The following is a 16,263-nucleotide window of genomic DNA, read 5'->3' as shown; positions in this document are numbered from 1 at the left end:
CATAGAATCATCAAGGTTGGAAAATTCCTCTAAGATTATAAAGTCCAAATGTCCACCCTACAACCACTAACCACTGAACCATCCACTGCAGCACCACATCTACCCATCTTTTGAACACCTCCAGGGATGGTGCCTCCACCACCTCCCTGGGCAGCCTGTTCCAATGTTTAACCACTCTTTCTGTGATGAAATTTTTTCTAATATCCAGCCTGAACTTACCCTAGTGGAATTTGACCCCATTTCCTCTTGTACTCTTGCTGGTCACTAGGTAGAAGAGACCAATATCTATCCCACTACAGTCTCCTTTCAAGTAGTTGTAGAGAGCAATGTGGTCTCCCTTCAGCTGCCTCTTCTCCAAGCTGAACAGCCTCAGCTCTCTTAGCCACTCTCATCAGGTCTGTTCTCCAGACCCCTAATCAGCTTGCTTGCCCTTCTCTGCATCCTCTCCAGCTCCTCAATGTCCTTTTTTTACTGTGATGCCCAAAGCTGCACCCAGTACTCAAGGTGCAGCCTCACTAATGCCAAGTATGGCCAAGTGAGGCCTCCCTGGTCCTGCTGGCCACACTGTTCCTGATGAAGGCAAGGTTGAAGTTGGCCTTCTTGGCCACCTGGGCACACTGCCAGCTCGTGTTCATCCAGCTGTCAATCAACACCCCCAGATCTGCTGGGCAGCTCTCCAGCCACTCCTTCACAAGCCCATAGCACTGCTGGGGGGTGTTGTGGCTGAAGTGCAGGACCCAACATTTGGCCTTACTGAAACTCATGCAATTGACCTCGGCCCACTGGTCAAGCCCATCCAGATCCCTCTGCAGAACCTCCCTACCCTCGGGCAGATCAACTCCCACCCAATTTAGTGTTGCCTGCAAATTTATTGAGGATGCACTCTATCCCCTCATCCAAATCATCAATAAAGATGTTAAACAGGAGGAGTCCCAACACTGAACCTTGGGGAACACCACTCATGACCGGCCGTAAACTGGAATTAACTCCATTCAGCACAACCCCTTTGACTTGACCATCAAACCAATTGTTAATTTGAAAACCCACGGAGCACGTGATTTTTCATGAAAGAAATTGCATGTGCTGAAATTCTATATATAATTAGGACAGATCAAGAATATGGAAGTCAATATGATGTCCTACAACAGATGAAAGAGGCTTCCAAAGCCATGAAGACAGACTTAATTGCATCTCTGTATTGATGAACAGATAATGCCATTTAAAACTCCTGTAGGTGACTGTTTCTTCAAACAGCTAGTTAGAAAAACCATAGAAAGAGATACACCTCTGGATTTATGCATGAAAAACTGATGTAAAACTCTTAAAGGTCAGTCACATTCAACATCGTTGTAGGAATAAGTAGACCTCCCTTAAGAAAACTCAGTCAAAACAAGGAAACCTTTACAAAGGAAATAAAACTGAAAATCCAAGGTTGCTAATGGCAAGCATATAGTTTATGGACTGCATATTAGACATTCAGAGAAGATGCATTCCCCTTGTTCAGAATTATTCAAGCAATGCAATTAAGCTAAAAAAAAAACCAAAAACCCAAACCTGTTTTAAAACTAAAAAGAAGCTCACTGAAAAAGCAGAAGTTATTTCCACTTGAGGATAATAAAAAAGGCATTAATTGTGACAGATTCTGGAAAGTCACGCTCTTAATAACACGTACACATATTTTAAGGATAATTTGCTAAATGCGTAAATGTTGCTAAGAAGTACTTCTTCAGATAAATCGGAATAAAAAAAAAACTATTCACATTCAGTAACAGTTAAATATGATTAGCGTATAATCAAGTTACAACCTAAGATCTCAAAAGAAAAATGTACAGAAGAAAAGCTAGATTAATTATTTGTGTCGCTGAATAGAATAACTCAGGGAACCTCCCACTGGGAAGTCTTTGTTCATGAGGACAAGTCAGAAGACCTGCCTAAAATAGGAGTGTTGGGTTTAGAGAAAGCTGATCAGTGAAGTATAAAAATTCATTAGGAATATATTGTATTTATCCATGGCTTCTGGATGTAGTTAAAAAATAGTTGCTTGAAGCATTGTATATAGTTTATAATATTTCTAAACTCTTACTTTAATATTACATAAATGGAAACTGTTTATCTAATCTGTAAAAGAAAGGCAGAGGATTTCAAGAAATTAAAATCCTAAACCATGGTCTGTGTACCAGGCAAATCAGCAGAACTACTCTAAATGATTTATACTATTTCTGAACTGTGGCAAAAATGGGCAAAAGTCAAGATCATTTTTTTTTAATAGAGGGCAATGTGCCTATGAATCTGTTTGAAGGATTCAATGAACATGTGAACAAAGGCTCATTTGATTAATACTGTATTTTGATTTTCAAAAAGCTTCAGCAAGATCCTTCACCAAAGACCATGCAAAAAAAGTGTAACAAAAAAGGTGGAAAGTTTCTTTCACAGTATTTAGTTAAAAGAATAAATGGATGATTCTCACAATGATGATCAATAAGAACTGTTGAAAATACTCATATTTAACCTGAAAAAGGATGAGTAAGAAGGTGACAAAGTTAGCAAGTACAAAATCTTTCAAGACAGAAAAATGAAAGAACTGCAAAATGTTCAGAAAGATCTCCAGATAGTCATTGTCTGGTGGGTAAAAAAAAGTAATGGAAAAGTAGAACAGAGAGAAAAGTAGTTCTACTTGTACAGTGTTTATAGCAATTTCTGAATTAGGTACTGGCAGCTGGGAAAAAGCTCCTAGAACAATAGAATAATTTGAGTTGGAAGGACCTCTCAAGTCCATCAAGTCCAACCACCTGCTTAGAATTACCTTGGACTGTGCCCTGGGTGTATCAGCTTAGCTGGGGTTCAGCAGTAGTCAAAAAGTTAGTGGAGCCTTAGGAAATACTACTGATGTTTAAAAAAAAAACAACTGAAAAAAATCATCAGACCATTTATAGGTCCACACTATGCACTCCCCCTTAAACAAGTTATTAGAGCTGGCAACAGTGCAGAGGACAGTAGGGATTTTCAGTCATACAAAGTAGCTTCTGCGCAAAAATATTAAATAGGCTTAGGAGTTTTTGATGTATGAAATTAAAATGTTATGTGGGATATGATGGAAGTATATGATACAGTTTTAACACACATCATTGTTTTCTTTCACACTACACATGGTTAATGTGGAATTTACTGCTAGGGAGCTTTATGGATTCTGAAAGTAAAAGCATCTTCAAAGGCAATTCAGAGAATTATTGGAGAAGAAGCTTTTCAGGGACTGCTAGATGCAAGGAAGTAAGGATGAGTTTCAGTTTAGAAGGTCTCTAATATGCGGATTTCTGGAAGCTCAGAATTCAGATCACTATATACTTGCTCCATTCAGAGTCTAGAATTTTATTTTATGAAATTTTTTTCTAGATTCTCTTAGAGAGGGGGTCAAATAGATATATGGTCTGACCCACAGCAAATGCCCTAACCTTACAACAACCAAAGATGTTACTTTGAGTACTCTGTCACACATATCTGTTGATAATAAAAATAATAATGATAAATCAAGTATGTCTCATGTTTTATCCCTCTCCCCACAGATATGCTGCCTGGTTTCTGTCACTGCAAGACTGGCTATGCAGGAGAGAGCTGTGATAGATGTGCCTTGGGTTATAAAGGATATCCTGAGTGTGTGCCCTGCAACTGCTCAGTGACTGGCAGTGTGAATGCTGACCCTTGTGTGGGTCCCTGCATCTGCAAGGTATGGATACCAAATTCTTCTGAGCCAAAGGAAGATATTAATGATACTGAAACATTGCATTTAATGGTTTTCTATCATACGGTAGCATTCCACTGTCCTACCCAGCAGTGTCAGTGTTTGTGTTAGTCACTTCTCATAGAACACTTGGTCTTGGTCCTGTAAAGTCTTTGATTGTCTTGTCATCACAGTACTTGCTGTAATTAACATAGTCGCCTAGGAGCCTGCTGCCAGGTAAACAAGTCCTTATAAAGTTTTAATGAAGGGATACTTCAGAAGACTGTGAATAATTTGTTTCAATCTCACATCCTCATTTACTCAGAAATTATTTGTATAAAGCATTATGAGGTATAGAACTAAACTGTAATATGACTTCAAAAGGCAAAATGGAGTGAAACAAAAAAGTTGCCTTTTAGGAGTCTTCATTAGGCATATAATTCTCTTTTCTTACTAAGTTCCAAACTAAGAACATTCTTTCTTGCCTTGGGATGTTTTTTAAGAAATCTCTAGTATATTTAAAAATATAATAATAATCCATCTTTTCTGTAGGATTGATTTCTTAATTTCTAGGAAGAAAATTTAAGAATTATTTTCTCTGTGTTCCTTCATGTAACTCCAGCAAATAACTTGTCAATAGTAAATTCAAATAAAAACTTCTATAAACACATAGATCCACTTCTTATAAAATGCCCAGTCACCAGAAAGGTTTTAAAAATCATGGGGCTTTCTAAGTCACAGGTTAGTAAGTTGTCATGAAAAGGCCCAAAGGACAATTTACTGCACCGTGGGCCAGTTCTTCTATGTTGTACTTGTGGGACTTGTGGGAATTCCTTCCAGCACTTAGTTAACAGAATTAGTCACTAATGTGGATTTAAAAGTACTTACAGTATATCCTTAAACACAAGAATGCACACAAAACACTTCAATCTATCCATTCCTGCTGTATATACACATAAAACTCTGGTGTGACAGCTGAATAGGACTGAAATATACTTAGAGAATTAACCTTATCCTCACTTTATGTAACAGCCACATGCTCTTTGTCAGAAATAAAGTCTATCCATATCACAATTCTAATTCCTTAGCTATCAAATCTAGACAATCAGAAAAAAAGGTAGATTTGCTATATTCTGACTTGAAAGGGAGCTTTGTGGTGCGACAGGAAGGTCCCATGCACCAAATACATGGTAACCACTGTTGAATGATACTTATTACTATGACATTATTTGTGTAGAACCAAACTGACCTGTTAATACAATCAAACCAAAATTAATAAATACAGTATAGAGATAATTGTTCCTATCCCCAGGAGTCCACACTATATACACTTTTTCCTCACTGTTCGTCCTTTGCTTCCTTTCTGTTCCTCTTATCTCTTTTTAAATGTTTGTGGGGGAAAAATTATACCCTTTGAAAACAGCTGAGATACAGACACACATGCATTTATTTTCAGTAACCATCATCAAATTCAAATCAAAGCAGATTATGGTCAAAGGGACACTGAAATCATCAGATTAGATATGCTCCATATGAAGAATAAAGTGGATTGTCTGGACAAGTTAATAGCGGGCCTTAGGAAAAGTGCTCGCATTCTTTTAATCACATCTTTCACTTACATATGATGAGCTCTAAATTTACTAAAGACATTTTTCTTGTAAAGGAAATTAACAGTTGGAAAACAGTTTAACTGTAATGAGCAAAATGCAAACAAATGTTATCTTTTACCACATTATCCACAGTAAATTAAAGTGCAGAAAGGTGATGGACAAGTTTAAATGCTCATTTTAACACTAATTATCTCAGCTTTCCAAATGTATATGGTCAGTCTCATTTTTGCATAATTTAAAATTAGACCGAGAAATAAATGAGTCTGTAGAAACATTGCTTCATTGAAAGACAGGTTAGATTTCCTATCCGTTTTGAATCTTACATATCTATTATCCACTGAATTTGCTACCTACTCAATAGGATTAAACAGTTTTTACCTACTGCTGACATTCTTGTTACTTCAGAGTAGGACAACTTTTCATTTAAACACATTTTGTTTTGCTTTGCAGCTCTCTTTTATTTTACTTTTTCCTCGCTGCAGATATGCAGGATGTCCTTATGGTCTGAAGCTTTGGATACCAGTGTTCATAATTCTAGTTAGTAAAATGGTGTGAGGGACTATATGGATGCAATTGATACCCACTTTATTTTTCATATAAAGCATGAGAAGCTGGGTGATTTCAGCATACCCATGACAACTGACTAATCCTGAGATTGCTGATGAAAATGTAAAAATTGAAATCTTTAATAAGATGTTGAAGTTAAAGGTAACTGACAGATAGCCTAGAGCTGTATGGAAGAGATTTTTAGTTTATTGAACAGAGTCTGTAAGATGTAGTTAATGGCGAATACAGACACAGAACAGCAGTAGAGATAGAGCAAAGATACTTCTCTGTGCATATGGTTAGCATTTAATTTGTGGTGAAAACCTATTTACATCATTATGTTATTTTCTTTACTGTTGTTACTCCTTCCCCTCATTGTCTCTATATTCTCTTAATCAATGTGCACTATCCTTTCTCCCCATACCTTCACATGTTTTGCCCTGCTTTTTCCACCTTTCCTAAATCATAAACAGGAAGCTATCAAGTAGCTTTCAGTGAGCTCACTTCAGAGGTGTGTATTTCAAGTAATCATAGACTACACAGCATGGGCAGGCTTTTTATAATGTGTTAATTCTCTGTTGATGTGGAGCCAAATTTTGCTCCTTAGTGCACACTGTAGAGCAAACTCTCCAGGATTAAAGAGAATGTATATAATACATTTGAAAGGAACAGAATTCTCTGGACTATCATGGGAAAAATACTGAATTGCTAAGAAAACATTATGGCATCAGCCTTTTACAACATACTCCTCATAGACAAGCAAGTCTACAGGAAGCTTTAGCCTGCAGATGAGCTTTGCCTATAGTATAAATTTATTTATTCTGTAAGCTAGCAGGATTTAGTGCACAATATAATCTTTCTCTGAAAAATGGTGTTACCAAAAGCTAAGGCTAAAACTCATCATGAATGGTTGTTGCCCGGCTTCTGCAGGGTAAAAGTTTTCAGACATAGTTGCATAGCTAGCAAACATGTAGTTATGAAAAGAAGAAATGCATCCCTTTGAACACTTGGATTTATCCTGAATTCATTAGCGAATGGCCACTGAAAAACTGATGCACTGAATGACTGGTAGAACTAATACTATGTACCTGTACTTTGCATCACAGAGTTTATAAGCCATACCTACAAACTACAGTTGCTGAGGCTGTAACATTGCATCCTATACTTCCTACTCATAGGCCATCTGGAGTGTAATTATGATAAATTATTACCTAAAATCAGAGATGTCCATTTATGTAGAATTTTATAATGTCCAAAGTCCATGTCCTGTTATTTACATGCTGCCATAGTGACTCGTATAGAGGATTTGCTGCTGATATTAACAAATAAGAATAGTCTTTCCTAGAGTTATCTTTGTAGCCTGTATTTATCCTCTCCTGCAGATTTCAAGTTCTAATCTAGGACAACTGAAATAATACTCTAATGTGCATTTCCAGGAACATGTTGAAGGAGAAAACTGTGATCAGTGCAAAGCAGGTTTCTTCAATCTTCAGAAAAACAATCCCAAAGGCTGTGAGGAATGTTTCTGCTCTGGGAAGACAAGTGTCTGCACACACTCTCACCTTACCTACAGAACTGTAAGAAAAAGCATACCATATCAGTATATGTCATTGGTTTTGTGTTACTGGATGTTGTCACTGCCTATTGTCACCAGACTGCATTTTACGAAGTCAGGCATGTTCTTTTATGCCCCATATATTTTTTCAATTATCCAAAAGAAAATGTTATAAGCTTTGTTTCTCTTCCCTGTGAGGAGGTTCTAAACCAGTGTAGTTTAAGAGTAAGAAGTGGAAATGAAGTAGTAGCATTTGCTGGTAGAAGAAGTAGTCAGAAAATAAGCCATTTGCATAAACGTAGTCCTAGAGCATGCATTCATAGTCAGTTAAATGCACCATATCCATAGGGCAACCTCTTTTCCAGGTAATTATTAAATATCAATGCTGACATAATTAAGATTTTTGGATACAAAGGTTATGTAAAAAAAGGGATGCACTCCAGGGAGCGTTTTGAGTGATCTTCTTTTTCAGGAAAGGATGTTAAAGGGAGATGAACCTACCATTCTTAGTTGTGCTGTAGAAAAATGTCTTTAACCTGCAAATGCAATCTTAACTTTAAATTAGTTCTCAAAGTTCAGACACTGATTCCACTCTAACAGATGTATGTTACATATTCATGTCTGTAGACTGAGTTTGGGAAATGTATTCCAGGTCTAGAGGTTCCTGGAAGTCTGTGAGTAAAATCATATATGCCTCATGTGCTCATTTACATGCCAGCAGCTGGAAAAATTTCCATCTCACGACTGACCTAATTTATCATTCTGCTTTTATCCAGGCTCTGAAAGCCATCTTAGTATGAACAATGTGCTCTTCTCTGGTGATTCATTTCTAGTTGTGGGATTTCAGAAGTTCAAGTTCTGGTGCTTTCCAGCTTTTCTTTGTTTTTTGGTTGGTTTTTTTTTTTCCTTAAGAAGGAGGATATTTGAACTTAAGGCTTTAGAACTACAAATTATTATGATTTATGTTGTCTGCAACAATCAGAAACTATGCATTCATTTATAAGCTCATCTTCTGTACACTCTGTGACTGATATTTTACTTGCAGTTATTCTTCTACTTATGTTTGTACAATAGAATTTTCTCCTTGCTTGGACCATATGACCCAGAGAAAGTAAATACTTGAAGTTACTTCAAATTATGCAGAAATAATTACTCTAGTCGCAGGAATTTTGACTGTTAATACTCTGTTGTCCCTTTTGTTAGTAAACTGCTATGAATCATATAAACCTAATCAGATTTTCAAAAATGGAAAAGCAAGAGGCTTTTACTATTGAAAAGGCTGATACTTGGATTCTCATTGTAATGCGTTTTGTTTTGATTTTTTTTTTCTGTCACTGTCACTACAGATAGAAGACATGAATGGCTGGTATCTGACTGGCTTACCAGGTCACATCAGAGTTACCCCCAAGCAAAAGAGATTTGATGGACATCAGCAGTTTAGCATCAGCAACGTGGCTGCACGGAAAGTACTGCCAGAGACTTATTACTGGAGTGCACCCAGTTCTTTTTTGGGCAACAAAGTAAGTGCAGGTGCTACCTGCCTAAACACTAATTAGATTTATTGAGAAGTAAGGCTTTGAAGGTGGGTAGAGCTGAGGAGAGGATTAAGTTGGATAACTGTTTGACCAGCAAAAATTTGAAGCAAAAAGGAATTAGGTATATGAGGTATCCTCGTGAGGTAAAACTAAGTATATTCCTTCTTGAACGTTTTTTGGGTTTCTGCTGCCAGGTATTGGAGAAGTCTGAGTGTTTCAGAGCATTTTTAATTTTTTTTTATTAATTAGCGACTCTGTCATTGAACTTATCCTGTTCTCTTCCTAACTCGTCCTCAAAAAGCAATCAGTCTCCTTGTCTGCTTTTCAGAAATGCAAGTTGTGCATCAGATGTTGTTGGGGCATGTTACAAAACTTTAAAGTTTGGCAGGAAGCTTGTGTGTGTAAAGCACCAGAAAGTGCTGCTATGAACTCTGTGCCAGTTTCAATGCATATATTTATCCAAGCCTGCATGTGCCCATGTGTACATGTACACATATATTCATGCCCTGCAGGTTAATAGCAAATATTTGCCATGGATGATATAGTGGTCTGACTATCAGGATTCTCACCACTAGACATTCTGCTGTCAGACACATGATACCTTCATGAAAATCTCAATTTTTTCCAGAGAGTAAAATTGAGCTCTGAATGACTCCTAAATGCGAAGATAAACAGCTTTCTTTTTACTGTATCCCCGATTATGCTAAAACTTATCAGAAATGCTAAAACTGATACACTTGAGCACATTTTCTTCTGTAGTCTCTTCAGGCTAGTCAGACTCTTTTTTATTTCTTTTCCTCCTGCTGGCTGAAAATCAACATGACAGAAGGCAAGTGAGCATGTTGAAACTAAATAGCACCATTCCATGGCTATAAATTGTTAAAGATAGTCGGGATCATTTAGCTGGGCAAGGGAGAATTTCTTCTATAATCTTCCATGGCAGGTGAACTTACTCTGAGATATGAACTGATACTTTTCTAGACAGACTTTCATCCTTCTATTCAGTGAGCAAAATAATGGTATGAATGTGCAAATAATTATTTGAACATGGAAGACATTTTTTCAGGGTAATTTGGAGGTCTTTGTGGTTCTTGTCAGATAGCTCTGTATGAATGAAGCAATTTGCCTTAATAACTGAACCATATAAATTTTTGATACTACAATAATACTGAAAGCACTCACAAATTACCACAGTACATCTTAAATGTCATGTTGCATCACGTAAATTATAGTCATGCATGCTTAGGCCATATGAGATGCTACAGAAATGGAAATGGAAACAGAATATTGAGAATCCTTATTTATAAACTAAAGAAAACATTTCTCTAAATAGCTGAAACTAGATAAAACATCCTTTCTTGTTACAGCAGAATAATTGGTGTCTCAGAGCAGGCAAGCTTCTTTAAGAATTTTTTTCCTTAGGTAATGTGGAGAATGATTTCTGAAATCTTATATCAAAATGTAAACTTCTATTGTAATTTATAAACCCTGTGCCACAGAAAACTACATTTCCTTTTTATTATTAAAATTAATGCCCTTAAATACTTCTTCCCAAAGTAAAACTGAGTAACAAGAGGTACTACCTATACTGCATTTCCTAGTTTTCAAGTATAGCTCACAAACCGTATTTAAAATGATTCTTTTAATATAAAGTTGGCATGAAGTCCATATGCCTCCATATATGTGCTATCTGCTTGTTTCACTTCCATCTCCAAATGCTTCTTTTGGATGAGAAAAGCATTATAAATAGGATGCTCTGGAGTGTGCAGCTTTTTTTTTTTTTCATGTTTGTTTAAATCCTAGTGACACCGGGCTATATGATACTGGTCTTTGTCTGTGTCTCTAAGGAGACATTGTACACAAGAGACTACAGAGGGTACAGGATTCTTTTTTATGTCAGAACATAAGGAAATTACTTCAGCATCACCATACCCTTTTAGTCCTCTTAATACAAATGCTGTTACCAAAGCTTAACCTTTGTTGTATGAATACAGCTAATTTTTTAAAGGCCAGATATTTAACCTGTCTAACTATATAATATGCATTTGAACTAAAAGATTCAACACTGTTTTTTATGGAGAATATGTTTAGGAGTAATTTGGAGGAATTTAATTTCTAGTAATAAAATATGTAGTGGATAATTTGGGAGAACAGATTAAAAATGACAGTTATTAAGCTTTTAGTAGCTGTCATAAAACAGTTTTCCTTCTCTACCCACCTTATCATAGCCTACTGAACTAAGGATTTCAGCAATTATGAGGACTTGTGGCCTGTTTAGAGTTTCTGAAAAATTGTGCTGTTCTGTAAACTCAAATTACATTTTAAGCATTTAAAAACATAATTCCTTTTTTTTTTTTTCAACAGTTTCTTTAGATTTTTTTGACACTGGATTTATAAGCTTCTTTGAAATTTGTGTCTGTGCTAAAATGTTTTATAAATTTGTCTGGAAGTGTTACATTCTGATAATGTTTTCCCAGAACATTGAAAGGAATGTATAAAAATAATTCCAAATTAGATTCTAAATTCATCAGGATGATGTGAAACACTTGTTTCTTGAAAGTGAGTGTAGAAGTGTTAGGTATCCATGAGACTTCAAAATTCTGACATTATATATATCCCATCACCCTGCCTCTTTTCCTTTGATACCATGGCAAAAAGCAATTTGATAATTTTTATACTGAGAAGCTAGTGTGACTGGGGGAAAGAAAACATGATATGGAGCACATCCAAATGGAGGTATGATGCCACCCCATGACACACACACAAGGAGGGGCAGTTGAGGCCACTTGAGTTTCCTTGACGAAACATCTATCTTTACTATAAAGTCTCTCTCTTCTTTATTTTCTCTCTGTCACTGCAAATTTTATATTCCTTTATCTACTGATTGACCAGCTTTAACCACAAAGGTGGAGCTTTATCCTACCTCTTTCAGATGGTTAGGTCACTGCCCTTGGTCAGCAGTCACAGGTTAGTTCAGCTTTTAGGTGGAGACCACCCTAGAATCCAGGTCTCTGAACATGATCAGGTCTCAACACCCATCAGTGACACAGAAAATAGATAATATATTCCCTCTAGCTTCTATATCTGGGTTTGCAGTCAGTAGTAATGCTGCCATTACTCAGGCATAGAGGCACTAAAGCATCTCTGCTCACAGAGATGACAGTTCTTACTCAGACTGAGAAGTTTCTTGAATCAAATGTTATTATACAGGAGTCATTTGAACTGGTTGCATAGCATGTGTAGGTAAAATTAACGTAACTTGGTTCTTCTTGAAGTCAGAGGAAGCTGAAAATTACAGCCAAAGATGCTTGAATAAAAGACTTAATTATCTCTTAGAAAAACTCTAGCACATCATGATTGTCAGCTCCATAGATTTAAGCAGCCACATGCTGGATACATTGCGCTTTATCTGACCTCTAGTTAAATCCAAGACAACAGATGAAAAGTTCTGTGTAAGTCTGTGCATACAGAACAGGAAGGGGACTTGTTTGACTTAACATTATCACTTCCTTTATTATCCTTTTCTTTTTTTTATAATTACCTGTATAACCTGTTTGCTGACTTACAAAAGTCGATGTTTCTTTGAGTCCAGAAACAAAAACACTGTAAAAAGCCTGTAGTCAATAGGTACAAACTTTTAAAATCTATCATCCCTTTAAAGGCAGTCTGTGGAGAACTGAAGACTGGAATGGAGGGATTAGTTTGGTTTGTGACATATTATCTATTGCAGACTGCCCAAATGCCTCATAAGATTAAGTACTGAATGATCAAATAATCATATGCTAGTCCTTGTGGCTTTTATGTTTATTTCATTCCATTTGTTTTCATTTCCTAGGCAATTCTGATGCAAAAGGCAGAATAATGCAAAGCAAATTGCAGCCTACAGCTCCCAGAGGGGAGGGAGTTAAAATCCAAATGACAAAGAAACGTAAATAATAAAATAATCACACAGAACAGGAACACCAGGATCAATTGTTCTAAATTATAAATGCATCTAAACCCAGAAAGCTTCATCTGGTATTGTCAGAGTTTCAGATCTCAAGAGTTATTCATGGAACATGATAGAGTTAGATAGATCCACAGCTCTTTTTCTTGCTTTTACTACCTGCTTCAAAAAGAACAATCTGCCTTAACATCTTTTGGTACAAATGGATGAGATACAAATTAAATTATTGTTGGAATGTCCTTTTTTTCCCATTGTTTTGTTTTGAAATTCATTGGCCTCATGAAAAACAGTGAGTGACCTAGCCTACATAACTCCAGCACTCAGCTGACTCTTAAATATACCCAGCAGACTGATTTTTTTGAGCACATATCTGTATTGCTTTGATTGTCAGGGAAACAAAGTAGTGAAGCTTAGGTGGACTGCTCACTGATGTGATCTCCCTTTTTGTGTGCCTTTATAAGGTACTTCTTTCTTTCAGTTGTTTATATGGACAGTTCCTCATGTAGAGGATTTGGTTCCCTAGTTCAGATAGGTTGTCCAGGTCTTATATGGTCACCATTTAGTACCATTGCTGGTACTTGGCAGTGATTGAGGTATCTGTTGAGGGATTTTGCCACAGTGATGATAAGTCCAGCACTCCACCACTTTTCAGTGGTGCCCAGTAGCAGTATAAAGGGCAACAGGCACAAACTGGAATACAGGAATGGGGAAAGCTTCATTACTCTGACAGAACACAGAACAAGGTTACCCAGAAAGTTTGTGGAGTCTCCTTCTCTGGAGATATTAAAAACCTGCCTGGACACAGTGTTGTGCAATCTGCTCTAGCTGAACCTGCTCTAGCAGGGACATTGGTCTAGATGTTCTCCAAAGGTCCCTTCCAACCCCTACCATTCTGTGAGTCTGTGACCGTAGCGAACCACCAAGACATAAGTAAACTCTGCGTGCTTCCTTCCTCATTCATTTGGATATTCAACTGTTGGGATGGTTCAAGTGCAGCCATTATTGTGATTAAGAGGAAAATTAAGCTTGCCCAATAGACCATCGTGGACTCTTTGGGCTTGGAAGTGACTTTAAACAGTGCTCAGAATCTGGCTTGCTTTGTCCACTGACTGCAGTATTTCACATATCCCATGATACATTTACTTTCTTTGTGCTAGAGTAATTTCATAGTACCTGTTATGGTCCAAGGTAACATTAAAATTTATTTTTGTTTTGCATCTGCAAAACAAATTCCAACTGTAGAACGGTTGGGTGCAAGCAGATTTTATTTGACAATAGACACAAGCAAAACTATAGAGCTAGGCAAAAGAGGGAGAGAGGAAAAGGAGATATAAAAGAGAGAGAGAGAAAGAGAGAGAGAGAAGTGGGAGAGGAAAAGGGGTAAGAAAGTGCGAAGAATGAAAAAGAGAGAGAGAGAGAGAGAGAGAGAGAGAGTCACCTCCAAGGGTGCAGCTGTCCCATGAGTTTCTTCAAGATGTCGCTGATCCTGGACAGGGTCTGATGCAAAGGGTGTTGGGTCAAGAGATGACAAAACAGGCACAGCATGGACAGCCACATATACCCCTGAGTTTCTTTTGTTCCCAAGGGGCAGCATCAGAGCCATTGCAGACAGGCTTGCCTGGAGGGGATCTTCCACAGAAGGGTGTAGACCGCAGCCACTCATCAGTTCTTATCTCCTTATTTCATCAGTTCTTATCACCCTTGTTCTGCTTTGGCCCAGGCCAGGTTCACTGGCATCAGAGCCATTGCAGACAGGCTCACCTGGAGGGGGGGGGGGGTTTGCAGCACACAGGTCTTATCTCTTTCCAGGCACCCCTCCCCGCTCCGTTCCAGCCCCCTCAGCCAGGTACATCAGCATCAGTACAATCAAGGTGGCTTCTTCTACCTTGGCCAGGGTAATCGTGCCTGGAGGGACCTCCCAGCATTGCAGGCCCTCAGAAAAGGGGAGTAGCCCCCACCCTGTAGTTCTTATCTCTCACGAGGTGTCACCCTCTGCTCAGTTCTGGCCAGCCAGGTCCTCCAACCTATCCAGGGCTATTCACTTTAAAATTGTTCTTTTGAGACAATTGCAAGTCAGTGAGGTCAGACTCTCACAGCACTGTAGAGAAAAGAGGAAAATGATTGTTGGTGAAATTATTTTATAAATCTCAAGTGTCTTTGTGTTACCTGCTTACTTAGTTTACCTTGAAGGCAAGGGTTTTAATCAATAGTGGCAACTGAAAAATGGAGAAACGAGCAGGAAATCAAGTATTTTCACAAAAGAAGGAATGTGAATGCTAAACTTGATTGACTATTTTCAGCTTGGGTCATGGAGAAGTTTTAACACCAAATCAGTGTAGCACAAATCCACTAATCCAAACATTAGGCACTTGTGAGCAGATGCAGTTAAGAAGTGTATGCATGTGAATTTGTGTGACATGTATTTCCGTGTATGTGAATTTTGAATCAGTTCATAAATGTTAGAGGCCTAATCCTAGAGACCTAATCCAACCAACTTTGTTAACGGTATTTACATCCATTATCATTAAAAAAGGTTGTCTATTTGTACAACAAGATATTGTCAGGAGTCTCTGTTTTTTAACACACAAAGCAGCAGGTAGAAAAAGGGAAAGTGGTTTATATGTGGTTGAAAATGTACAAATTCATTTCAGATACCATTAGTGAAAGAAAACTCTAACTCTTAAAGTGTATACAAAGAGCTGCTTTATATTTTATTTGATGTTTTGTTTGGAGTTTTTTGGAGAGAAGTAATCAGTTCCACAACAGACTATAATAAAAATTAAATGAGTAATTTTGAAAATTCCATATACTCCTGAATTTTCTCTAAATGATTGATGAGTGGTAGGGCCATTATGTTGTCAGTGCCTTACAATCTGTAATTTTTAGAGGGTGATATTCCATACTTATTGAATTTCCAGTCAGTCATCAAAAAAAGTATCGAAATTATAATTTTTGTATATTACAGTTTAATAAGAAAAAGAGAAAGGCAGTCTCTGATCAGACTGTCAGACAGTCTGATATGAACTTACAATTTTAACATCTATACTGGGTCTGGCTGGGCTGCAGTTAACTTTCTTCATAGTGGCCTTTATGCTGTGTGCTTTGCTTATGTGGCTAAAATAGTATTGGCCATACACCCAACTCCTGGCACTTGCTGAACAGAGCTTGCACATCATCAAGGATTTCTCTTCCACCATTCCCACTGATCCATGAGGTTTTCTTGCCTTCCATCATATCATGAGAGAGAGGTACATGGGCATTTGGCTGCTGACTAGAGTCAACCCAGCACAACACACCATTGAAAATCCTGGAAGTAGTAGCAACTTAAAGCCTTTGACAATGCAGCAGTTGCAAAG

At 37.5% G+C, this 16,263-nt stretch overlaps 1 protein-coding gene across 1 annotated transcript in view; it reads left to right on the top strand.

Annotated features, from left to right (window-relative positions):
• Positions 1-16,263, top strand: part of LAMA2 (laminin subunit alpha 2) — a 352,582-nt gene that overhangs the window by 143,869 nt on the left and 192,450 nt on the right. Inside the window, 3 exon segments of the mRNA XM_030447547.1 lie at positions 3,561-3,721; positions 7,308-7,448; positions 8,773-8,946. Coding sequence (XP_030303407.1) covers positions 3,561-3,721; positions 7,308-7,448; positions 8,773-8,946 — 476 coding nt within the window.

The sequence above is a fragment of the Calypte anna genome, chromosome 3, assembly GCF_003957555.1.
Source record: "Calypte anna isolate BGI_N300 chromosome 3, bCalAnn1_v1.p, whole genome shotgun sequence".
Classification (NCBI taxonomy): Eukaryota; Metazoa; Chordata; class Aves; order Apodiformes; family Trochilidae; genus Calypte; species Calypte anna.
This window is presented reverse-complemented; position numbering and strand designations above follow the sequence as displayed.